This window comes from Zootoca vivipara, chromosome 2 (genome assembly GCF_965207765.1).
Source record: "Zootoca vivipara chromosome 2, rZooViv2.hap1.1, whole genome shotgun sequence".
Taxonomy (NCBI): domain Eukaryota; kingdom Metazoa; phylum Chordata; class Lepidosauria; order Squamata; family Lacertidae; genus Zootoca; species Zootoca vivipara.
In genome coordinates, this window is record NC_142584.1 from 8,565,148 (window position 1) to 8,591,242 (window position 26,095).

Below are 26,095 nucleotides of genomic sequence, written 5' to 3' on the forward strand. Positions count from 1 at the left end.
GGAATGAGCTGGGATTGAGTGTGTTTAATTCTTTAAAAAAAATTATCCCAGCCTTATTTCACAAAGGAGCATACAGAAATCCTCCTTTATCTTTACAACAGCAGTCTGAAGTAGACTGCTAGAGTGGGGTATAGAGTGGGGTATAGGCCTAGCATCACATGGTGAGCAAACTACCCAACCAGTACGGTAGTCCTTGTCCACTTGATCAGCCTTCTTCAATCTGGTTCCCTCCAGATGTTTTGGATTACAATGCCCATCAAACCTGAACATTGACCATGCTGGTTGGGACTGATGGGGTTTGTAAGTCTATGAAGCAATTGAACTTTGCTGTCCTGGATTGTTTGTATGAATTGTTGTGTCCTTATATGGAAATGCATACATCTCTTTTCTGTTGCATGTTTTTCTTGTCTGTTCATTTGGGGTATTGTAGCGTTAACTTGATAACTCCTGGGGCTCAGATGTGAAGGCAGTAGAAGACCATTGTTTCACTGGAAGATGGCACAGTCCCTTGTTTGTGGGCAGGAAAATCAGTGGAGCATATGATTGTCAGGGGGGAGGTAGAGGAAACCTTTAAAAAGACAGGTGAGCAGTTCAAGGTGGATCTTGGCATGATGAGCATAAGCTTTGTGCAAGAGTAAGGCCCCATCTTCACTATGCATATAAAGAGCATCATGCCTCTTTAAACAATTATGGCTTCCCCCAAAGAATCCTGGGGACTGCAGTCTGCAAAAAGAGCGGAGAGCTGGTAGGAGATTCCTATTCCCCTTTCAGAGCTATTCCCAGAGTGGTTTAACAACCTCACTTCCTAGAGAACTCTGGGAATCGTAGCTCTGAGCTCTTTCCAGGGGGAGAGAGGAGCCTTCCCTGATTTCTGATTGGCTGACTTGTCTCACCCCCAGACCCAACCTGGGCCAGCCTGAACTTGGGGGCGTTGATCTGCATTGAGTGCTCTGGCATCCACCGGAACCTTGGCACCCACCTCTCCCGGGTCCGCTCCCTTGACTTGGACGACTGGCCGCTGGAGCTCACGCTGGTTCTCACCTCCATTGGCAACGAAACGGCCAACAGCGTCTGGGAGAAATGCACGCAAGGACGCCGGAAACCCACTTGTGAGTCGTCACGGTGAGTGCAGAGCAAGATGCCAGCATAACACAGCCACAACTGGAGCCTCCAGGACCTAAGGAGTCCAGTGCAGGAGCGTAATCTTGTCGAAAGTCATGGACGTGAAATTCTGAGTCCACATGTGCAGAATTGTGCTGTTAAACTACCAGTTAAGACTGGTACCTGGGATAGGTAGGGGAACTTAAGCCCTTGCCACACTTTCTTTCATAATGGCTTCACTTTGCCTGGCTTATTGTGCCGTTAACTGGTTGGGAGTTTGTGGTCGTACTTAGTAGCTCCTCTTAATAATAAGTAAAAAAAGAAAAAGAATACATAAAACATATTAAAAGTCAGAGGAAAAACAATATAAAAATAAAATATAATTAAGATTACAGAACTATATAACGTATATATAAATGAATGAATGAATGAATGAATGAATGAATGAACTTACTGTTTCTCTCAAATATACATTGACTCATGAGTCACTATGGTTTCAATAAATAAGTTCCAAATATTGTTAAATTTGTCCATACATAATCTTCATCTGAAAATGATCTGTTCATGGGTTGCAAGAGTTGTCATGTCATCTATCCATTGATCGAAAGAGGCCATATTTTTGTCCTTCCAATGTATCAATATCAATCTTTTTGCAGATGTAAGGAGGGCATGGAGAATCCATTTACATTCAGCTACATTCACCGATTTTAAACTCTAGGTATACATTGCTATGAGTTTTGCTCTTCCTGTTTATTGCTAGGCCGGTTTAGACTCAGAATGATTATATTGTAGAGTTGGGTCCTTGATAATCATCTAGTTTATTCTTCAGTTGGCGGGATGGCCTTCTCTACTTAAGAAGGACCATGCTGGGTGGATCATGCCAGGATCCAGTCCTGTTTCTCACTGGGGGAAAGAAACCTCAACCAGGGTCATAAGCACAATAGCCCTTCCCTTCTGTTCCCCTTGTATTCCGCAGCATACAGCCTCCGAAAGTGGAATTTGCCTATAGCCATCATAACCCCTCTTTCTCTCTCTCTCCGTTTTCCTAGGGAAGAGCGGGAGTCATGGATTCGAGCCAAATACGAGCAGCGGCTGTTCTTGGCACCACTGCCCTCCTCTGAACTTTCCCTCGGGTTCCAGCTCTTCCAGGCCGTGTTGGACCAGGACCTGGGTGCTGTGCTGCTGTTGCTGGCCCACAGCTCCAAGGATCAGATCAACGCCCCCACGGGCGACAAAGACCGGCGCTCGGCACTGCACGTGGCATGTGACCTGGCGCACGTGGTTATTACTCAGCTTCTGGTTTGGGTAAGTTCTTGGCAGTGGATGGTGAAGGACGTTGGGGATCCAAGGGAAGCAGATGTTCCCTTCCAGCTCTCTTATGTGCCCTGGGTCAAAAAGGATTAAGGCCCTATCTGCACTCTACAGTTAAAGGAGTATCATACCACTTTCAACAGTCATGGCTTCCCCCAAAGAATCCTGGGTAGTCTGCAGGGCAGTCTTGAGCAGGTCGGGCGCCCTGGCGCTGAGGGACGGAGATCGCACCGGCGCCCCCGCCCTCGCAGGGCGCAGCATGGTTTCCGCGCGGCTTCGCTGCGCAGCACCATACCTACCAGCCCGCCGCACTGCGCCACCGGGGCTCTACCTAGAGCTGGCCCTGGTAGCCTGTTAAGGCTGCCGAGTTGTTAGACCACCTTTATTTCTCTTCCCAAAGTTCCCTGGGTGCAGGGGTTGATGGATTCATAAACCACTCTGGAAATAGTAGCTCTGTGAGGGCAATAGGGGTCTCCCAACATCCCTCAGCCCCCTTTAAATGTAGAGTGCAGATGAGAGCCTTATATAGGGAGAAAGAAAAACAAGAGACAAGCATCTACGAGGACTGGCATAGAGCTGACTCTCAGAGTTACTCTGTATGGCTAGTTTAGGTCTCCCTCGTTCATGCCACTTTTTGTAGCTTGTATACATAGACTAGAGTTATTCATCAAAAGCTCCATTTCCCATGCCCTGACTCCAAATCACATTAAGACAGTTCTGCAGTAGCATGTACAACTGCAATGTGGGCTCTTTAAGAAATGATTCAGACACTTGTATCAGCTGAGCTTTTTAAAAGCAGCTTTAAAAAAATGCAGAGGATCCATGGTCCAAATCTAAAGCCCATGGAGCTTCAACCTGCAATCGATATAAAGGGGCCAGAGTTCACAGAGCATGAGATTTGCATGAAGGTCCCAGGTTCAAAACCTGGCATACCCAGGTGTAGGTGTAGGTGTGTGGGTGTGGGTGTGTATGAATGATCAGGTTGCAGGTGACATGAAATACCTCTACCTGAGACCCTCTGCCAATCAGAGTGGACAGTACTGGGATGGATGCACTAGCATAGCTTCTAGTCAGTGTGTCCTCCCACCAGCCGTTTTTGGCAGTGACCATCCCAGGCCAAAGTATTTATGTGGCTTAGAAGAACCCCCACACACCCGGAGTTCTCGTGGTTTAACTGTTCTAAGTTAAAAATCAAAACAGTACTCAAGATAGTGTTAGCAAGGGTCAGCAGGACACATGAAAATGTTGGTGGGCCATTCCATATGCAGGATAACTTAGTACTACATTGCAGCAGGGGTAGTTTGCTGCTGGGGCTGTATGTCAGCTTGGCAGGTCTGCTGCATAGATTGTGGGGGCACAGGGATAGTTATTTACTGAAAGGCTCTTTGGGATGGATGAGCAAGAAGGTTTTTTTTAAAAAAAAAACAAGATAGTAATCACAGGTGGTTTGGTAGACTCCAGAACAAACTGGGCCCTCCCCAAACTCAGCCCGATCATAACCGTAGAAGAACCAAACAACAGGGCAGTGTCCCAGCCCTAGGAAGTTGTTCTAGCCTGCCGTTACTGCTGTGGGAGAAACAAGAGAGTCTGAGAAAAGGCTAACAAGGGAAGTAAGGTGGTGGTGAGAGAGGTAGCCTCTGGACTGAGAGGAGAAGTGGATGTAAATGGAAGCAGATGGTGCAAACATACACCGTTGATTCAGTGAAACCCTAATTTCCCAATCCTCAGCATGAGCCTAGGTGTATGTTTGTGTCTTCTTTGAGTGAGCACCTTGGGGTTCCTAACACGGCTCAACCGCTCTTTCGCCCACAGTACGGGGCTGACGTGAAGGCGTGCGATGCCACTGGGCACACTGCCCTCTTCTATGCCCGCCAATCAGGGAGCCAGGAATGCACTGACATCCTCTTGCAACACGGCTGCCCGAACGAAGGCTACAGCAGCATCGCCACCCCTGGCCTGCGCCGGAAGAGCAGCAGTGCCAGCGTGGGAAGGACCGAGGCCCGAACTGCCCTGGTGTAGCATCCCAGGGGGAGCCTCTTTCCCTATCCCAGTGGTGCAACAGGGGTCCAGCAACTGATGCCTCTTCTCCCTAGGGAGACCCCACACCCCTCTGGCATCTGGACTACGTGCCAAGGAGCTTGGATCATGAGTTTCCGTCTCGCACAGGATGAGGAGGTGGTGGCCACCCAGAGCTCTGCTCCAATGGCTCTGCTTGGCGCAGGCTGCCGCCGCCGTCACCCAAACCACCTCAGCGGCTCACGACTCTCCTCCCGACTGCCAGGCCTTGAGCTGCTCTGCTGTTCTCCAGGGCAACAGCTATCTCTAAAAGCAGGCCGCCAATGCCTGTGGGGAACAGAGAGAACAATGCGTCCCAGCGCTCGGAGTGAAGGATCAGGGCCCAGGATGGCTTTCTCTTTCCCAGTTACTGGGGACTTTTAGAAATGGGGAGGGCGGGGGTGGGCAAGTGGTGAGTGGGGTTTTCCTTTTCTTTCTTTCTGTGTTTGTAACAAGCTTTGAAGGTGGAATGTAAATCAGTGTTATTGGAGTGGTCAGCGACCCAGCCTCACCTAACCAACTCTTAAGAGGGCCCAGAAAAGCTTGGCTGTCAGGGAAAAGGTTAAAAATGGTCCAGCGAGTCTTATCTTTTGTAAGGCAGTGCGCAGGGGCCTAAGGTTTGAGAGGAGGCCTTCATGCCATTTACAGAGGGAGGAAACCCTTTGGCCTTTCCAAATAGGCCACACACCCTTTCAGTCTTAGCACCTTGATTCCTTTCCCTCTGGGGAGGGGGTGAGAAGGCGGCACTGCTTCAACCCTTCACCTTTTCTGCCTTTCAACAAGGGTTTTTTTTTTGGCCCTAAACCGCCATGCGCACTCCCCCTCCCCAACCCACCATGCACCTGCCACTGATCTGCCCCCTCAACTGCTCTCTGCTCATCCCTTTCAAATCACTTTCTGGTTCCTTGGGAGAGGCTTCCGCCTTCAGCCACCAAAACACTTCTTGCCAGCTCAGGCGTGGATGTTGTTTGCTGTGAATGCAGCTTACAGCAGCTTCTGTGCTGCTGTGGCCTGCAAAAAGCCGGGAGGGTGTGACAAAAGACACCAATAGGAAAGCCCAAGCCTTCGCTTTTAAAACGAGAGTGCTTTTATAAAGGGTTGTTGAAAACAAAAGGAAAAAAGGCCCTTCCCTCCCTCCCCCTGTCACCCAGATGCCACCTCCACTTCCTTCTCTGGCTAGACTACTGCTGTTTTAATTTATTGCTTCATAAGACTCTTCCCTCTCTCTGGCTGGGCAGCATGTCGGGTGCCAGGGTTCGTCGTCCTCCTGTCCCATCACTGCAGCAGAGGCACCTGTGTGGTTTGCGATGAGTGGTGTGGCCTCAGGCTTTATTTCAAATCTGTGACGAGGGTCATGGCAATGAATTCCAGGAGGAGGAAGGTGAACAGGCATTGACTCCCTACAGTGGCTGGCTGCGGCTCAGTTCATATCCGGGCTGGAGCTAATGAGTGGGCCAGATGCACAAGCCCACCTCGGCCACATCACGGAGGCCCCAGGCCTTTCTTTGCCCTTCTGAATTGGACCACACTCATGAATGTATTGGCGATTGTGTTGCACGAGGCTTACAGGCCCTGGGTGGAGGCGGAAGGGCCTATCCTGGTGCCACTGCCTCCTCCCTTGCAGAGTGATGAAAGCTGGGCCTGGCACAACCAGATGTTGGGAGGGGCTACCTTGGGCCCCTGCACTCCTCCTCCCCCCCTGCCTTGGAGGACCAGAGCCTGTGGTCATGAGGGGGACAGGTGGGGTATGGGGGGATCTTGAAGACAATGTAATTTATGCTGTTGGGCATGGCAGTTCAGCACAAGGTTCTAGGAGAGCCTCTGGTGCGAGCCCTCACAGTGGGATGGGATTATAATACCTCCTGGAGGGAAATGTGAGGTTTGGGGGTGGGGGGAGGGGGATGCAGAAGTGCCAGAGCTGATAGTATTGGCCCTGTGCCGCTGTTGTAATCTCTTGGATTGTAACTTGTAAGTACGTGACAATGTAAGAAGATGTAATAACAAAGACTGGTTATTCCTTCTTGTGACTGTGGTCTGGAGTTTGATTTGCTGCTGGGCGGGGAGCAGTTCTTACTCAGTTTCCTTCCTTCCTAGCAGAGATTAAAGCAGGAAATGGTTGTAAGCAGGAAATGATGCCTTTTAAGACCACCTTGAATTGCACAGGTGAGGGAGTAGGAAAGTGTTTGTGGCCATGAGCAAGAGAGATTATCAAGGCTGGGTGTCAAGAGGTTGGTGGAGGACTGGCTGCACAGACACTTCAATGCTGCTCTCACCTTGAGAGGTCTCAGAAGCAGCGAGCAAGTTCACTCTGCCTGGGGAAGCAAGAACAGAACAACACTCCTCTGCACATCACAGCAGGCAAAATGTTTCTCAAACCACACAGGTCTGTGGGTCAGGAGGGACTAAAAACAAGACGACTAGCGAGACAGAGGAGAGCATTTGCTTTGTTTACATAGGTAAAGGTAAAGGGACCCCTGACCATTAAGTCCAGTCGTGACCAACTTTGGGGTTGTGGCGCTCATCTCGCATTATTGCCGAGGGAGCCGGCGTACAGCTTCCAGGTCATGTGGCCAGCATGACAAAGCCGCTTCTGGCGAACCAGAGCAGCACACAGAAACGCCGCTTACCTTCCCGCTGTAGCGGTGCCTACCGGTATTTATCTACTTGCATTTTGTTTTGACGTGCTTTCAAACTGCTAGGTTGGCAGGAGCTGGGACCGAGCAACGGGAGCTCACTCTGTCACGGGGATTCGAACCGCCGACCTTCTGATCGGCAAGCCCTAGGCTCTGTGATTTAACCCACAGCACCACCCGCGTTGTTTACATACCCCACCCCAATTAGCTACACTGATGGATCTGATGCGAGACCTCACAAAATACTAGCATTAACATGAAATCCTGCTTCTGGTAAGGTTGGACGTTTTCATGTTGCTTCCTTCCTTGGCCTAGGTGTGAAAATCTGCTGGACTCAGGGTCCACAGGAGCTGCAGTAAATGCTGCTCTTCAACCAATTGAGCAACTATGGTTTTAGGTGCTGCCTACGACCAGTTTGTTGGAGCAAGTGGTATCACACCTCAATCAGGAGTGTTGTTTGAGCTGGAACAAAACATGTGCCGGAACAAACTCTGCAACCGGTGTACACTGGCTTTGATGGTAACGTTATGAATGTAGGAAGGGCATTCATTTTCACAAGCAGTTTGTCCACACAGCACATTCCAAGTACATGCACCACACAACAAATCATTCTCATCGTATCAGCAAAGCTTGTGCCCATTCTTGTTACAACCACAATCCACTGGTGTAGTAATTTCCAAATGAAGGCAGATCAATTTTTGAGTTATGGAAATTGGCGATCAGCTAGCACAGAGTTTAAAAAGAGGGAAAGTGTGGCCAAGGGAAGAAACCCTACTATTAGTTTGGATAAACATTCCACTGAGCAATAAGCCATTCCAGGTCCCAGACTTTCCTTGGCCAACTCCCTCCTAGCAGGCTTCGTACCTGTGGGCTGGGTTTATTACCACCAGCCATTGTACTGCAAGACCTGAAACTACAACTTCTGCAATGCCATCAAGTATCCTACAAAGCCATGTTGTATCAAACTGACGACATAGAGAAAAATCAGCACACCTCTCTCAAAAGCAGAAGACTTAAGGTTTATTAACTTTTTAGCACTAGAGTCTTCTAAGCAAAAAGGTACAGATTCTATAGAAACATTAACTCTCCCCATTGTTTAAATATCAAGATACAGAGTTAAAACTCACTTCAAGTTTAAAGGGGTGTCTTTTTTCTCCACAGACTGGCAAGAACACAAAAAAGTGTTAGAAGTTATGAAAGTGTAATGGGAAAAGGATTAGTAGTGATCCAGAGGAGTATCCTTCCAGTCCTAAATTTTACTTTCTCAATTTACCTAGGATGTATCCCTCCTAATCCTTTCAAGAGTGGGAAACATTTTAAACAGAAACACTAAAAAGATAAATATTTTTCTTTACTACAAAGTACAAAAATATTGAGAACAAACCCCTCTAAACAACACAGGGGACAACTAAACGGACCCAACATTTCCCAGCTTGGACAGATTTTTAAAATCCCACTGCTCATAGGTATTTCTAATGCAAAGACCCAGAAGTTTCGTAGCCCTTTCCTAGCAGAAAAATCTGATGCAGAATGTGTGACAACCCTTAAGTCAGGGATAGGGAACCTGTGGCCTACCAGTTGCTGTTGACTTCCAATTCCCATCAATCCAGCTAGCATGGCCAGTTGTCAAGAAGGAAGAATGGAAGCTAGGGGCAGGAGGACCACTGGTTAGCCACCTCTGCTCTAAATCAATAGTGCTCCCTTTAGAACAATACACTTAAGAGACATCAAAGGAGCTTTAGGAACACCACTGACACAGTCAAAACAAGCTTAAAAGGAACTGCAACCATGAAAACCCCGTTGAATGTCTAGGAATCCCCACCCACAACAGGGCTGTAACTATTGCAAAATCCATTTGCTTCTGCAAAACCTAGATTGCTGGCTTGTCTTCTCACTTCCTGGCTAGCCTGTCTCCCTGACAACAAAGCAAGACAAGTGTTTCAAACCAGTACACGAGAAATGAGGTTAAAGATTACTTCCTCTTCCACAATCGAATATTAATTCCTTCTTTGGTAACAACAGAGTTAGAAGCACCACCCTGGGAATTATTTCATACTTTGTAGTCCAGTGGAATGAAGCACCTACAGAAAGACGCCTTTTCCTAGTTTTAAGGAGGAACAGAGACGCTCTCAAGCGGGTGTCCTCAAGAACCAAGGCTGATCAGCTAAGAGCAAAATAACAAGCTAGACGCTGGCAGCGTGAAGGAGGTGGAGGGACTAAGCAGAGGCTGTTCCAAAACAAGAGCTGAGGCATTGTCCAGCTATTCATGTAATAGTGTGGGAGAAGTGCTGCGTGCAGAGACATTCATATCTTCCGTTTCACGGAAGAACTACAACAACCCCTCCCTGCCCTCCAAAAATACAAAAAAACAAGTCCCATTGTCCTGAGGTTATACAGTAGTCGAAACCAGGCTGCTAGGATCACTGAAGTACATTAGGTGACTCAAACTGTTCTTCTCTTGAGCTACACCTACCCTAGTTGGTGGTGTGGGTACAGGCCGAGAACTGCCTTGGGTATAGGTGATATTCGCACCACAGTCGACATAATGATGCGTCTCCAAGGAACTCTGAGTTATGTGGCCAATGTAGGAGATCTTCACTGAAGTCCTGAGAGGCAGAAGCAAAGAGAAGGAATCACAGCGGGGGAGAGAAAGGTTGCACCCCTTTCTACTATGCCATGCATACTGTACTATGCTAAAAATGGAGTCATTCAAAGAAGCACTGAGGCAAACATTCTCCCCCCCTCCTTCCCCAATCTGTTCTGGGGATTTGTGTAATTTATTCTGGTCACAGAGTTCAGCTTTCAAGATTTGGACTGACCCAGCAGATAATTTTTTATTTTATTTCTCACACGTACACAAAACTCTACTTCCTTCCAACCCACACATTTACTGTGAGTCAAATGGTCCTACAGGTCAGTGCCTAGTTAGGAATTCACACTAGAAGATTTATCAACTGATCTCAAATTTACTTCTAGTAGAGGCAAAGCAGAATATAAGAGCAGCATACCTCATGAAAATCACCATGTTGTGCACTCTGATCTTGGGTAAAGTGCAAAAGAAACTGGAAAAGACCAAGACAGAAATAAATTGGCAAGAGACTTGAACAATTAAAAGAAAATATATGAAATGTTAGATGCTCAATGAAGTCTTGTCATGTTAATCATATTGACAAATTACCATCTCATTACAAGTGTTTAATGAAGTGCAGTGCTCTTCCAAGCTTTGGTAACATTTTGATGCCTTTTTTATCTTTACTTGGGAGCTGGGTCTCTTTTGTCCTAGCCCAGCACTCTAACCACTACACCACACTGGTCTGAGATAGCTGGGCCTGAACCTAGGGACCAGGAGAGAGCAGTGGCATGGAAGAACCAAGACACTGCACTTAAGTGAGGCTTCTTGGTTTGTGGCAGGAGCATGCAATAAAAGCTATAGTAAGTTTGGCTGGGAGGGTCATGATTCTCCACATCCTGAGAGGCAATGCTATAATACAATTGCCAGATATTGCTAAGAGACCATTTCCAAAGCTTGTGCACAGCTTATGCTTATCCACTGGCTCTATTGTGCAGTTGCTCCAGCAGGCACAAGACAAGTAACTACTTGAGGCTAACCAAAAGCTCTCTAGAAAAGTGGAGGTGGGTGGAGAGAGGTGGCAGCTACTCTGGGGCAAGTGCTGCAGAGCCTAGCTAAGGTTCAAACACAGATAAGCATAAACCAAGTCCTTACTATACATAAGAAGATGGTCCACCCATTTCAGCCTTCACTGTGAAATTCACCTGGAAAAACAGGGCACAAGCAAAGCCACATTAGTTTAAGAGGCTGCATCTCCTCCCTCCCCCACCATAAAGGCAAGACCCCTATTGCCTTTCTAGGCTGCAGTACCAGCTGGTCACTCAGTGCCTGGATACGGGTGACGTTGTTGATCTGCCGAGTCCCAACCACAGTATTCATGTACTGCACCTGGCTGGCCAAGCTGGTTACTGCTACCGAGTAGAAATTGGAGTTTCTGATCCGGAGAGTGGCCTATGAAGTAGGACAGAGGAAAAGAAACACAGGAAGCCAATAAGATTCTTAGCACTGACCCGAGAAACTGCAGCTGCATTAAGTAATATATAGACACACTTGGGTATTACCGTGATGGCAAGGACCACAAGGGAGTTTTTCTCATCAAACCAGACCGTAACCACTTTGATGCCATTGTCATCCACAAGGACTGAATGAGGAAAGAGAAAGAAGACCACCAGCCCTGACACCAGGAGGCAGAGCAACACCGACACCAAAACATAGAGTTTCCTGCAGAGGACAAGATCAACAGTTTAGCCAGCTTCCCATCCTGTGCTCAGCTCTTGCTAACAGATCCACACTTTATATGCATAAGAACATAAGAAGGACCTTGCTGGATCAGGCCAAAGGCTTCCTGTGTCAACCAGATGCCTATAGGAAGCATATCAGCAAGCAGGGCCTCAGGGCAACAGCACCCTCCTTGCTTGTGATTCCCAGCAACTAGTGAACACACCAAAGCACACCTCCATTTTGCAAAGGAAGTGCAAAGCACTGGACTAGGCAGTCACATTTAATCAATCGGTTCATCACCACACAAATTCCTATCATTCTCCCCTCGCCCTCCCATCAGAAATAATTTAACCCTTCATTATACAAAAGCTCCTCAAAACATCCTTAAGATGCACCTCAGTATCTCTGGGGGGAAGGCAACAGATAATACACTCTTTTTTTGTTCAGGATACGCATCAAGTCGGGGAGCAAAACAAAGCACTACAGTGCCCGCTGCGCTTTGGCTCCGGGGCTGCTTGCCGCCTGCCTGCCTTCCCCGAGGAAGCCCCGCTGGCGAGGAAGGCAGGCAGGCAGGCGGCAAGCAGCGCCCACTGAGCTTCAGCTCCAGGGCTGTTGTCGTCTGCCTGCCTGCCTTCCCTGAGCTTCGCTTCAGCTTGCGCTGACAGCTGTAGCGCAGCAAAAAGGCAAAGAAGATCAGCTGTCAACCTCGCAGCGGCGGCGAGAAGCAACCAGCAGAGACCAGCGGAACGCAAAGGGGAACAAGCTGTAGCGCGGCAAGAAGGCAAAGATCAGCTGTTCTGCGGCTTCGTCTTGCAAAGCGTGGCCATAGAAGGCTTCGTCTTGTGAGACGCCTCGCGCAACACAACACCCTTTCGTCTTGCAAGTTTTTTGTTGCGCAAGGCATTCGTCTAGAGGGGTACCACTGTAGCAGTCAAGGCATTTGGGAGATTAGAGTAGTTGGGCAGATAGTAAAATGGAGGCGGTGGTGAGATATCTCCTTTCAGCAGGATAATTTACTTCCATGTCTATGCCCAGAACATAAAGGCAGCAAGAGAAGTTAGAGACTCCATTTGTACTTACGTCCTTTGAGGTTTTAATCTCTGGTCATGGTATGGTATTAGAGCTACCAATTCGTTGACTTGTTCTAGAAGAAGAAAGCAGTCTTACAGGCTTGTTTTCAATGCACAGATATGCACCTCACAGTTTTTTAAAGTCAGCCTGAGAACTGTGAAATCTGGATTTCCATATGAAAAAGTCCTAAATAACTTATTTGAATTTCCTGTAAATTATCAATAGGACTGAGAAGTGAACAACTCTACAAGGACAATATAGTGGGATGGGGTAGGTGTTACCTAAGCTTTTTTAAAAAGAGGAGGATATGATAATGCATACTCAACAAAACAAACAGACTGGTTTCAAGTCCACCTTTGGAACCTTTAGTTTAAGTATAAAAAAAAAGAACAAGATTGGGAAGGGGAACCTGAGGCCCTTCAGATATTATTGGACTACCACTCCCATCCTCTGTGGCCATTGGCCAAGCTTGTTGAGGCTGATGAGAGTTCGAATCCAACAATATCTAGAAAGCAACAGGTTCTCCACCCCTGCATAGGGTAGAAACAGAAATAAATGTAATTTGAACAAAATTATACACTTGTGGCAGACCTGAGTCTAGAATCAAGACTGTGCCACTGATGTAGAGGTGCTACCTACCACTCCAAAGAATCTGCCAAGTTTGCCACACCAGAGGCAGGCAACATCAGGTCTGCAGAGTGAGATTCAGTCTGTCCAAGCTCACCTCTGAGAAACAAGGTGCACACCACATCACCATGTGACTGTTATTTATAAAGGACATAAACTACAAGTGGCAGGGAAATCACAAGGTGTGTGGGGGGGGGGGGGAGCAGGGAAGATCCCACAGGATGAAACATGCTTTCAAAACCAATGGGAGTTGAAGCTATACAGATTGCAAAACCTTATAGCAGGAAGGGGCCTGGAGGCAGCCCAGTCCAAGTCCTATGTTGGGGGTAGGATTCTCTAGCTTCCAACAGCCCTCGCTTATTAGGCATGACTGGTGTGCAACAACAGCAAGTTGTGTGAATACCACACCAGCGATTCCTGCAGGACAAGGGATTGGTTTACTCCACACAAATCCAGATAGATCAAAGTAGTAAGCTACAACATACACAGGCCACTGGCCGGCTTGACTTCTCAAGTACAGTTATTGCACAGCCCAAGGTGATATAATAGGAAATGCTAAAAGACAGGATTTGCAGGAGTAGGAAAAGGCACTTTAGGATGCCTTTAAGGTATGGCCTAGTAGTGCAAAAAACTCACCGTCCTCTGGAAGTAAGATAGCAGGCTAAGGTATAGAGAGCCAGAATTACCTGTTGGGATGCAGCCAGTGCCTTGGCAGGAGGGGCAGGTGATGCTGTCTCGCCCAGTGAATTCAACATATGGAAACCTGGCAATGTCTTCCTCCCGATCCTTGTTGTCTAGCAAATCGTTGTCCTCTTCTCTCTGTCGTCGACTGGAGGAGTAGGAGCTGGTGCCAACAGATTGCAAAGATCCCATTGCATCAGGTTTTTTGGGGGGAGGGGGTTCCCAACGTGTCCTGAAATGGTGAAGCAGAGGACAAATGTTGACATAAAAAGCAGTATCTCTCCCACCCCAGGTTAATCCTCTTCAGAAAGGGACACCATCAGTGCCACATGTAATCCAGAAAAAAGGTTAGAACTCTGCACCAAGATGGCGATGGGAAAATGAATGACTTCTGCAACCTGTATACAATCTACATTTTTGCACGGTTTTCCTTCACTTTTATACCATGTATTACGGTTGTGCTAAAATTCTCGGAAGGGGCAAAACAAGAGGATCTCTCATTTCTCTCACCTCAAAATTTCAGCTTGCTTTGCCCAGGCATAAGAAAGCAGAGAGAGAGAAGAGTGACAACCAAGTATCCTGTTTGATATTTAATTAATAAGAGCAGGATGCTGGCTCTTGAAATGTTTTAAGTTAACTGCCTTTTTTGAATTTGAAGTTAGGTTGCCTTGAGAGGGGTTTGCCCTAGAAAGACAGCCTAGAAATCATAAAAAGAAGATACAGTACTCGGAAACCAAAATTTATTGTCCAGTTCCACTTCCTGAACTTTATCTGGATCCCAAACAGCTTGCAGCATATAAACAGTTGCAACACCTTTGTCTCCCTCTTGCTAATGCAATCACAATACAGTCATACCTCGGTTTAAGTACACCTCGGTTTGAGTATTTTCAGTTTAAGTACTCCGCGGACCCGTCTGGAACGGATTAATCCACTTTCCATTACTTTCAATGGAAAAGTTCACTTCAGGTTAAGTACGCTTCAGTTTAAGCACTCCACGGACTGCCTGGAATGGATTAATCCACTTTCCATTACTTTCAATGGGAAAGTTTGCTTCAGGTTAAGTACAGACTTCCGGAACCATTTGTGTTTGTAAACCGAGGTACTACTGTAGAAAAAAAACCAGCAAATGACGCTGTTTTCTCTGCACATAAATATATATGTATACTAGTTACAGGTAGGTAGCCGTGTTGGTCTGAGTCGAAACAAAATAAAAAAATTCCTTCAGTAGCACCTTAAAGACCACGAAAGCTCATACCAAAATAAAAACTTAGTTGGTCTTTAAGGTGCTACTGAAGGAATTTTTATATATGTATACTGTATCATACAGATTCATATGTTTGGCCTGCCTTAGGTGGGGCTATGCTCCCAGGCAAGAAAATGCATACTGTACACCTAGGACCAAACTTGACCAAACTTGACCTCCCGCAGTTGACCAAACTGCGGGAGGCAGTGGAAGACAGGAGTGCCTGGCGTGCTATGGTCCATGGGGTCGCGAAGAGTCGGATACAACTAAACGACTAAACAACAACAACAACACCTAGGAAGTGCTTGTGGATCCATCATCATCCTTTGAAGTAAGTCTGGAAACTGCCATTGCTCCAGAATGCAGCAGCCAGACTGTTTTGGATTTCCATACAGTGTTGTTTCAGCTTCATTGAGTGCCTGCTTGTGCTAGTCTTAACTTTCAAAGCCCTAAAGAGTCTGGGACCAATATACTTCAGGAACTGCCTCCTTCAATATAAACTTAGTCATATGCACCATTCAAGAATTGCAGCTCTGCTGCCTGAACCCCTGTCATCTAAAGCAGGCATGGGGAAATATGTGGCCCTCTAGATATTGTCAGACTCCAACTCCCATCGGCCACAGCCAGCATGGCCAATGATCATGGGACTTAGTCCAGCAACATGGAGGTGGGCAGGCACAAGTTCCTCACCCCTCACCTGAAGTAAGGCATGCATGAATGTGAGACGAGACTTTCCCCAACTGTTACATTTAAACTATGGAACGCCCAGGGCACTGCTCACTTCAGTTTGGATTTGTAACAGAAGAATGTGGACAGGATTAACATTTTCTGATCAACTGATGAATTTTAATGGTGTTTCATTTGTGGTATTCAGGGTGGATAAAAATCAATGATTTTTTTAAAAAATAAAATAAATAGGATTTTTAATTTAAATCAGATTTTTTTAATTAAAAAAAATCCCCCACTGAGTTCCAACAACTGCACTAACACTTAACTGTACAGAATATACACCTGAATGTAGAAGCAAATCCAAAGGGGGTGGTGGAAATAGTAACTTGGATTGACAAGTCCTTGAAGTGCTTGTCAGTCAACTAATAAGAGTTCACTGGTTCCAGGCCCTTCTTCCCAGGGCTCGCCTGACATTGTCTAAACAAGAAAGTCTCTAACCGCATTAGTTAACAAATATGGATACATATGCTATAATGTTATTGTTTTAGTTAAATAAATTATTTAAATTGTTATTAAGGAAATTGTTGTTTATTTTTCTCCTTCCAATAAAGTACAGCGGAAAAGTTATCTAAATATAAACAGTTAACTTATTAAACCTCACAATAATAATTTCTAATAGTATAACCAAATCAGTAATGTTTGCTATAACTGTAAAACCTACTCTAAAATTTATTACTCCAACATCGAAACCTTCGTCTGGTTGCAAATATTAAGATTATACCAGCAAGAATGATTCTTTCTGTAGAAATTGATTTAAATCAAGTCTTACTGATTTAAATCAAATCCACCCCGGTGGTATTGTTCTTAAAATGTGTTGGGTGAGACATCTTAAGAGCCACCCAAAGACAAGACAGGGAAACATGTTTTAATAAATAAAACAAATAAGAACTAAGCTCTACTTGTGGACATAACCTTAAAAGAAGCATACCCATGTCTAAAAAACAATAGCACTATTTTTTGGATAGATAAAGAGAATGCGCACTGGTTGGGAGATGTTGGAATAACAAACTTAAAACACGTAACACAAAGAAAAACACATAAAGTCAAGACCAGCCCCTTCACCACTCAAGATGGGCAAAAAAGAAGAGAGATGGTCACTAAGCAAGACCAGAAACACTCATAACAGTACAGTATCTAATTATACTTCGCCTAGAAAGTGAGGAAATCCAAATTCCCTAAGCACAAGCCACATCCAGCTACAACCCCCCCCCACTTAAACCCATTGCTGCTTCTTACCGTACTCCCCACCCACCCACAAAGTAGCTTTGCTCAAGAGCAACTCTCTCATGGCCCTGACCCATTTCTCCTACAGGGCCTCCCACCCCATTTCTCTACAAGTAGCTCCCTCCCCACCTGCCCCCAAGTCAAAAACATTATTTACTAGCAAGATGAATGTCATTAGGACAATGTGTGACGGGTATATGACAGAATATTGAGAGAAAATGTTGAGGACAGTCCTTTTCAGATTACGGTAAATTCATGTTTTCACATTCCTGGTAATCCAAGTAGGACACCTGGCCATTTTAAAAGGCCCTCAAGCACACCTTAGAACACTTAAAAATTAACAGAACCAACCAACCAAAAATAGAAAATGTGTAGGGCACCTCCAGGCTGTTTTTTTGTTTGTTTTGGGGCGGGTTCTGCAATATGTCACTGAAGCAGTAACAGAACATTAGTACCTTGGTTTATGAACTTAATCCATTCCGGAAGTCCATTCTTAAACCAAAGCGTTCTTAAACCAAGGCGTGCTTTCACATGCAGCAGGGGACTCAATTTACAAATGGAACACACTCAACAGGAAGCGGAAACATGTTCCGCTTCCCACCCAGGCAAACTTCACAAACCAAAACACCTCCTTCCGGGTTTGCAGCATTCTTAATCCAAGTTGTTCATAAACTAAGCTGTTCTTAAACCAAGGGACCACTGTAGCAGGTTTAGACTGGACCATCCACCCATCATTCCGCTTTATAAATTGTTCTGTGATGCTTCCCCAGTGTTACTGCATTACTGCCATTTGGAGAGGCGCTTTTGAACTATGTAACAAGAGTGGGACAAAAAAAAAAAAGCCAGGACATTTATGGCATAAAACTTGCATAATTTCAGGAGGAAGTTAAAGGACATGCACTGGCAGGAAACCAAGTTGTATGCCCAAAACTTTTGCACGTGCAAAAAGTACCAGAAATGAAGAAGACCATATGTGGACTCCAGCCACACCTCTCATGGTTGCAAAACAGAGAACAACCTCCACTGAGGACCACAATAGACAGGCAAGATCATACAGGAGCTGGTTCTTAAAATTCCCATCCCCAACTATTCAGTACAATCCCCCACACAAATTTAAAGTTGGAGGCACACGTCATTCTTTAATCTGAAAGTGGCTATTCTGACGGTGGCTGATTTTTCTCTATAGGATGAGTGCACATTCACCTTTCTACAAGGACCACTCAATTCATACTTGCCTCCACCTTACAGTCAAGAGGCACTCAAAAGTGCAACTCTCTTTATATTGGGGTAACCAAATGATGCCATCACACAACCCCATGCAGAGAGGTGGCAGGATTATCCTCTCACCCCTGGCAGAGACTAACTGAAAGGAGGCAAGACCCATATAGTGAATCCTGCATTGCAGAGACACAACAGATGGCCTCTTTCACGGATGGGTACAAACTTTACTTCTCATGGCACGCAAGCAGTTTTCTCACAAGTGGCTTTTGAATTACTAAAGCAGATAGCAAGACTAAATGAGATACCTCACCTGGTGGGTTTACAGCCAAAATTGAGGAACAGAAACATGTTGGATAGGCTGTGCAAAGGCAGAACCACCCTTTAATTTCTTTTTAAAAGGAGAATGTTAGTTTCAAACTATGAGATGGAGGAGGATAAAGAGGGTAGGGAGAGAAAACAAAGGTAGAAAGATGGCCATATATAGAACTATAAGGGACCACAAGGGTCAATCTAGTCCTACCCCTTGAAATGCAGGAATCTTTTGCCCCAACGTGGAGCTTGAACCCATGACCCTGAGATTAAGATTAGCCTGTTCTACTAACAGAGCTACTCCTAAAAAAAGAATAATTGAGGCCAGTCTCATATAGCAGGTAAGGTTAAACACTTTTGGGACAGATACTAGATGAAAGGCTGCGGGGTATAAGAGTTAGAGTGTCAAACTAAGACTCAAGGGCTCTTGGCCAGTCAGCCCCACCCGCCACTGCCCCTCTCTAAGCAAAGCCTACCTCACAAGAGTGTTGCGGGAATAAAATAAAAATATGTGAGATGGGGGGGGGTGGAGCCGGCCTCGCCGCCACCCCGAGCTCCTTGAAGGAAAAGGAGAGGTATTTATTTATCTCATAAAACTTTATACACCGCCTGACTGCGAAACGACGACCCCAAAGCAGCTTACGAAAGATAAAACGGTAAAAGGGAGAGGGTGAAACAATACAAAAGTTAAAACGCTGAACCCTATTAAAAACCACAACTTTCTAAACATTTGGGGGTAGGCTGGTCTGGTCGAAACAGGCGCTGAAAATGGGTCTTAAAATCGCTTCGCCTCAGCTGAGGAAGACGCCAACCAGCTTCGGGCCCCAGTCCACTGGCCACCCTCTCTTCCCTCTCCCGCTTCACACGTTCACCCACCCCACGCTCTAAAGGGCTCCCACCGCCCCACGCACGGTCACCTCCGGGCTGAAACCGCCGCAGCTCCGGCCTCACCGGCGGCTCCTCAACATCTGTGGAAGCCTCTTAGCTTCGCTACGACACCCAGCAGCATCACAATAAGGGAGGGGGCGGTGCCGAGAGGAAGCCACGCCTCCTCCTTTCATCGCCCCCGCCCTGAGCCGCAATACGTAACAGAAGAAGGTGCGTTTTCAGACCCGCCCCATATAACGAGTCGCTCACCTCCCCGTGCGCAGGCGGGGCCGGCGGTGGGCGGGCCCAAGCCGAGCGCGGCATACGTAGGTGACACACCAGCGCGCCTGCGCAGCCCTAGCGCCGACGTCAGCGCGTATCACGAGGAGTACGCGCAGGTGCGACGACGCGCTGGGACGCCGAAGCCTCAGCCCCCCAACAAGGGAATACTGTTGGTTTCTCTGCGCATGTGCAAACAATGGTTAGGTTAGGCAGTGAAGGCTGTGTCTCTTGAGAGGGGCGTGTCTGCCTGAAAGGGGCAGGCCCACCCGTAAAGCGAAATAAGGTGACAGCAGGAGGCGCTGGGGTAGCAGATCCCAATACAGCATAGCTGCCAAGTTATCCCTTTTTTAAAGGGAAATTCCATTATGCTGAATAGGCTTCCTCGCGAGAAAAGGGAAAACTTGGCAGCTATGCAATACAGTCACAGTATTGTTGAGGAAATTGTGTCTCTGGGAAATTCCATGGGGTTGGAAATTGATTGTGCTGATGTGGAATAGTTAGTGGAGGACCACAGGATAACGTAATATCTCACTTTAGACAAATGGTTTTTTTAATCAGTAAATTTTTATTGGTTTTCTCATATTTCTTAACATCTTGGAATAAGTAGATTTGTTGCTGTTCTCCTGCGCTCCCTACCTCACAACCTGGTGCGTGTGCCCTTTTCCCAAGCTCTGCACACTATTTCATATTTGGTTGTGGATTGCAATAGTGCAAAGATGATAGCACGTTGGCAGGGGAAACTACTCTGGCAGGTATGGGACCAAAGGACCTACCTATGTGCTCTTTCCGTCTGTCAATCTTCGCTATCTGACAGATCAAGAAGGCTTTTAGGTAAGTTGGTTACAAATGACACTGCACTGGGTCTCTTTGCAATGCCCCCCAAAATCCTATTTCTTATGGTGACTTTGCCCATGTAAACGAGTGATGTTTGCTGGCAAAAAGTCCAGGTTCTTGTTGCTGCAAGATGGTATCTGTACTACCACTTCAGTGCCTGATGCTCACCATTTCACCCCCTGCACCAAGGCATTCCCACACTTTACTAATGCTCTCAAGCTCCACCAACCTTGAAGCGTCCTGTTTTTCTCTTAGGGACAACTGCTTCCTGCCCGTTTTTTGGAGCCTTTGTCAATTTCAATAAATTGTGCACGCTTGCTACCTTAGAGCTTGCAGGCTCAGTCTTGGCTGTCATTATTGAGTGGTGCCAAAACAGCTGGTTGCATGGACCCAGGGAACAGATTGCTACAGTCTTGAATTGAGATTAATTTTTCCACATCTCTTGCCTTTTAAGTCTTTCTTTGTTTGCTTGTGGTCCACATTATTCAGGAGTCCAAGATCGCTTTTAAAAACAAATTTATTAGCTAACAGATTGGGAAATTTAGCCAAATATCATAGTAAACCACAACCACATCCCTAAATTCCTGTATCTATAATCACATTAAATACTACTAAAGCATACAATGAACATCAATGGACAAACGTACTGGAATTAATTTCAAAACATGAAACATAATCTGTTAGGAATTATAAAACAATTGTATGCAGAAAATTAGAAAAATAGGAATGTCTACTGATACAGGCAACACCATTTTCAGAACCAAGGTGTCCATGATGTAAAATTGCATTTCTAAGACACTTCAGTCAAAATATTTGTGTTGCTTTCTTTCCATTCCTTTCTGTGTAGATGCTCCAAATGTGAGCTGCTCAGCTGCATGCAGTTTCCAATGCAGTGTGTGTGCGTCTGTGTGTGTGTTTGTGTGTGATGAACATTCAGCAAAGCAATGGGCCTAAATCCAACTATTTCGCCTGAAAAAACTTTGGAATCCAGCTTTGAAAAATGGAAAGTCGATATAAAATTCAAACAGTCTTTTTGACTGTTTTAAACATCTTAGAACATACACAAATGATAATGTTTGAAAGAAGGCAGCAAATGGAGCATTGGAGCCATCCATTCATCTCAGGAGTTGTGGCCATTGATAAGGTGAAGCACTCTCACATCCACATGGCAATCTGCAGTGCTTTTTTCCATTGCTCATATACGCAACTCCAGTTCTCTATCTGCATGACATCATCCACACCCAAATGCTCTCCCATTCTGTTTCCCCCACTTAATCAGGATACACCATCTCCATCGAAAACTCGGCTCAATGACAGCCATCCAATAGAAAAGTGCTAAGCGTCTTCATGCAGATACAGTTCTGTGCAGGGGTTTTGCCGACAAGTTCTTCCAGAGTGTGAGGATGTTTTCAGGGGCTGTTTGCTTTTCCCTGCTTCCCGTTTCATCCTCACCTGAGGAGATCTTGGCCATTCTCTTGACAGTGACCTCCATTCTCAGGCCGGATTTCTGTTTTCCTTCATTCCTCCTTCTCCAGGTCTGGTTCACTGAGCAAATAAGAGAGAGGAGGTTTCATGCAAGTCAAGGTGTGCAATGGATCTTCAGGGCATTTGGAAGAAAAGGTTCAGCAACAAGCAATGCAGCAGCAGCCCCCAAAGCGTAAAAACACATTTGAACATATCGCTCATGAGATTCCCCCCCCCTTTTCTGGATATAAATGCAGAACATCCTGTGCTCCTATTAATATACAAAGTGGGGTGTTTCATATGATAAGATCAGAGGAAGCTGCCTTATACAGTACCAGACCATTTTTGATAAAGTGCTACATGTGCCAGTCCACCAATTGACTACCAATGAGGACATAGCAAAACAGAAAATGGCTGCCATGGTGGAGGGCAAAAAAATGGCTGCCATATGGTGCGGTATGAAATAAAATTGCCTGGCTGTGAGTGTGAAGGCAGCTCCCTGCAGGGGCCTTTCCACCTGGCCTAGGGGGCGAGGCCCAGACTCACCAAACCCAGAAAGCGGCTCCTCATGAGGCCGGAGGAACATCGCCCGGCTGTGGGGCATGAAGGCCGCTCCCTGCAAGGCCCTTTCCACCTGGCCTAGGGGTTGGGCCCAGACTCCTAAGGATCTACCAGTCGATTGCTGACACATTGCTGAGGCGGGAGAGCAAGAGGGCTCCCTGCAGGAAGCCGAGCGGCTCATCACTTTATAACTATTTCTTTTGCTTCTGGGGGGTGCAGCTGCCCCCTGCCCCCCCGCCCCTCGCTGGCACATCGATCCTGAGCTCCTTTTCCTTTGCTTTTCCCTAGGAGCACACTGCCCCGCCCCCTCTTTCCTCCCTGTATTTTATTGTGCTCTGTGAGCTGAGCTGTGAATGCATTTCCCCTGTTCACAAAAAAGCGCTCAACAACTTTATGCCAAACTCCAATCAAAATTTGAGCTGAACCCCTCAAAAGGGAGGCATTTTCCCTCCCAAAAAAAGGTCAACAAGTTTGAGCTGAACTCATAAAAAGGGGGGTAGATCACTAGCAGATTGTAAACTTGAAAGCAGATCGCAGTCTCTCTGGAGTTGGCCACCCCTGAACCATAGTACTGTATCAAAACTGTGTCCCAGTGTCTGCAGGGTTTTATACTAGCCTCCCACAACCCTGCTCTCTTCCTCTCACAACACCTTTGCACGTTTCTTATTATGATTTCATAGGACAAAGGGGGGCTGTGTTTTTCCACTATGTGGCTTGCTTCTTTTTTAAAAAAAAGTTTCCTTTCAGTGATTAGATGCAAAAAAAATTTCCTCCTTCCGTTCAGTAAAATTTTCTGCTTAAAAACAAAACAGCTTTTATTTCCTCGTTGTAAGTAAATGTTGGGGGGGTGTGATGGGATGTTATACTGGGGTTATCAATACTTTCTCTCGCCCGCCGGGCTATGAAAGCGAGTCGAAACACAGAGGTTGCCTCCCCACCACCCCAAAAAGCGGGGTACTTGCAAATGTTGGGGTTTACACTGGGGGTTCCTTTCCCTGTCTCTCTGCAGAAATAAATCATATGGAGGTGTGTCTGTGTGTGTCGTGTGTGTGTGTGTGTGTGTGTGTGTGTGTGTGTTTAAAGGGGGGGGGGCTTTGCCAAAGAGTCTGGAGAGAGAGAATCATTTGCTTGGGTAGAAATCCATTATTGCAGATTTTGTGCTGAGATCCCTATCCTTTCTAATGTAGCCATTTATTGTGTGGTTAATCATAAAATCATAGAGTTGGAAGAGACCACAAGGGCCATCCAGTCCAACCCCCTGCCAAGCAGGAAACACCATCAAAGCATTCCTGACAGATGGCTGTCAAGCCTCTGCTTAAAGACCTCCAAAGGAGGAGACTCCACCACACTCCTTGGCAGCAAATTCCGCTGTCAAACAGCTCTTACTGTCAAGGAAGTTCTTCCTAATGTTTAGGTGGAATCTTCTTTCTTGTAGCTTGAATCCATTGCTCCATGTCCGCTTCTCTGGAGCAGCAGAAAGCAACCTTTCACCCTCTTCTACAGTATATGACATCCTTTTATATATTTGAGCATGGCTATCATATCACCCCTTAACCTCTTATCCAGGCTAAATATACCCAGCTCCCTAAGCCGTTCCTCATAAGGCATTGTTTCCAGGCCTTTGACCATTTTGGTTGCCCTCCTCTGGACACGTTCCAGCTTGTCAGTATCTTTCTTGAACTGTGGTGCCCAGAACTGGACACAGTATTCCAGGTGAGGTCTGACCAGAGCGGAATACAGTGGTACTCTTACTTCCCTAGATCTAGATGCTATACTCCTATTGATGCAGCCCAGAATTGCATTGGCTTTTTTAGAGGCGAACTGGTTTCCCATCTTTTCCCTGCCCCTTTTAACATGCAAAGAGGAGATGGAAGCAAGACGGCTCTTCTGTCTCCCTCCCCAAAAAAGAGGGGGGCAGCAGGTTTGCTTTAGAGCCACTACACCGGCTGAGCATGAGTCCCCAGTGTGATGCAGCAGCAAAAAAGGCAAATGCTATTCTAGGCTGTATCAACAGAAGTATAGTGTCTCGAAGAAGAGAAGTCATAGGACCGCTCTATTCTGCCTTGGTCAGTCCACACCTGGAATACTGTGTTCAGTTCTGGGCACCACAATTTAAGAAGGATATTGACAAGCTGGAACATGTGCAAGGGAGGGTGACCAAGATGATAATGGGCCTGGAAACCAATACTTATGAGGAACGTTTGAGGGAGTTGGGTATGTTTAGCCTGGAGAAGAGCAGACAGAGGAAATATTATAGCCATTTTCAAATATCTAAAGGGCTGCCACAGGGAGGATAGAGCAAGTTTGTTTTCCGCTGCTCCGGAGGCTAGGACCCAAACCAATGGATTCAAGTTAAAAGAAAGGGAATTTCCGACTAAACATCAGGAAGAACTTACTGACAGTATGAGCTGTTTGACAGTGGAGCAGACTCCCACGAGAGGCGGCAGACTCTCCTTCCTCGGGGGTTTCTAAGCAGAGATTGGATGGCCATCTGTCTTGTATGGTTTTGTTGAGATTCCTGCATAGCAGGGGGTTTGACTAGATGACCCTTGGAGTCCCTTCCAACTCTACAATTCTGTGACAAGTGTTCGTGAAGATGCCGCTGCTTGGTTCTGCAGCCAAACTGTGGCTTGGCGATCTTGTGGTTGCAGCCTGTGCAAACAGCGGTGCATCTATTTTTGCGATCTAATGGCAAAAGTGCATTACTTAAAATTAATGAACATTACTGATGTAGGACTGCTTGTTTTATGAGTTGGGTGATATCTCTGCAGAATTAGATTCGTGGTATAATCTGTGGGAAAAGAAGGATTTAGCAGGAGACAAATTAAAGGACATTGAAGTGGCTGCACTTTTGGAGGAGGCTAATATTTTTTCCCCTGCAACAAAGCATGCACTCCTCATTTTAAGTGCTTTCCCATCCACCACGGCTACTGTTGAACGATCTTTCAGTACCCTTCGAAGGGTAAAGACCTGGCTCAGAAGTACAATGGGAGTAGACGACTGACTGGGTTGTGTTTGATCAGCGTCCATCGGAAATTCTTCAAGGAAAATCAGGACTGGATTGAAACAAACGTTTTGAACAAGTTTTCTTCAAACCCAAGAAAAATGATATTAGTAACTAAGACATGTAACTAGAATATTTTTTAAAAAAAAATCAAGCAAATAATTGTAATAACTACTGTAATAAAGCACTGCTATAATTATATATAATTTTCTTAAAATTTTTGTTTCATTCGCCTTTTCCATGCTGAAATGTCACAACCTGAATGACCATGGCTTCCCCCCCCCCAGTTTTGATCCTGGATACGCCCCTGCGCCCGGCTGTGAGGCATGAAGGCCGCTCCCTGCATGTAATTTAATTCACAAAGCAAAGGCAGTGAGCTCCTTCAAGGTGTTTTGTTTTTATGTAACAGTTCAGATCTTGCAACACTTATTCTGATTGCCAATGTCAGTTTGTCTAATTAAAGCAGAATTAAAGCACTCTGGTGCAACATATCTGAACTTTTTTAAAGGACTTATTTGCGGTTAGGGGAGTGACAAGGCAATGCTCTAAAAAGTGCAAGGTAAATTACTGATGGTAGAACCCAGAAG

General features: G+C 46.1%; 2 protein-coding genes across 7 annotated transcripts in view; one reads left to right on the forward strand and one right to left on the reverse strand.

Moving 5' to 3' along the window:
• AGAP2 (ArfGAP with GTPase domain, ankyrin repeat and PH domain 2) overlaps window positions 1–6,487 on the forward strand; it is a 118,440-nt gene extending 111,953 nt beyond the window's left edge. For both annotated transcript variants that reach the window (XM_035102953.3, XM_035102946.3), the window contains exons 16-18: window positions 900–1,122; window positions 2,151–2,406; window positions 4,225–6,487. In XM_035102953.3, coding sequence (XP_034958844.3) covers window positions 900–1,122; window positions 2,151–2,406; window positions 4,225–4,431 — 686 coding nt within the window. In that variant the 3' untranslated portion in view covers window positions 4,432–6,487. The remainder of the gene's footprint in view (window positions 1–899; window positions 1,123–2,150; window positions 2,407–4,224) is intronic.
• TMEM106C (transmembrane protein 106C) overlaps window positions 1–19,646 on the reverse strand; it is a 33,958-nt gene extending 14,312 nt beyond the window's left edge. Inside the window, exons 1-9 of one of the 5 annotated variants that reach the window (XM_088661260.1) lie at window positions 19,448–19,591; window positions 13,776–14,002; window positions 12,472–12,535; window positions 11,232–11,391; window positions 10,981–11,121; window positions 10,825–10,874; window positions 10,109–10,162; window positions 9,574–9,706; window positions 8,099–9,015 (exon numbers count right to left, since the gene is read on the reverse strand). In XM_088661260.1, the coding sequence (XP_088517386.1) occupies window positions 8,992–9,015; window positions 9,574–9,706; window positions 10,109–10,162; window positions 10,825–10,874; window positions 10,981–11,121; window positions 11,232–11,391; window positions 12,472–12,535; window positions 13,776–14,002; window positions 19,448–19,557 (963 nt within the window). In that variant the 5' untranslated portion in view covers window positions 19,558–19,591 and the 3' untranslated portion in view covers window positions 8,099–8,991. Of the gene's footprint in view, window positions 1–8,098; window positions 9,707–10,108; window positions 10,163–10,824; window positions 10,875–10,980; window positions 11,122–11,231; window positions 11,392–12,471; window positions 12,536–13,775; window positions 14,003–19,372 lie in introns of those variants that run through there. The other 4 variants (XM_035102923.3, XM_088661259.1, XM_035102929.3 and 1 more) reach the window with 4 other exon arrangements.
• Window positions 19,647–26,095: the final 6,449 nt, after the last annotated feature.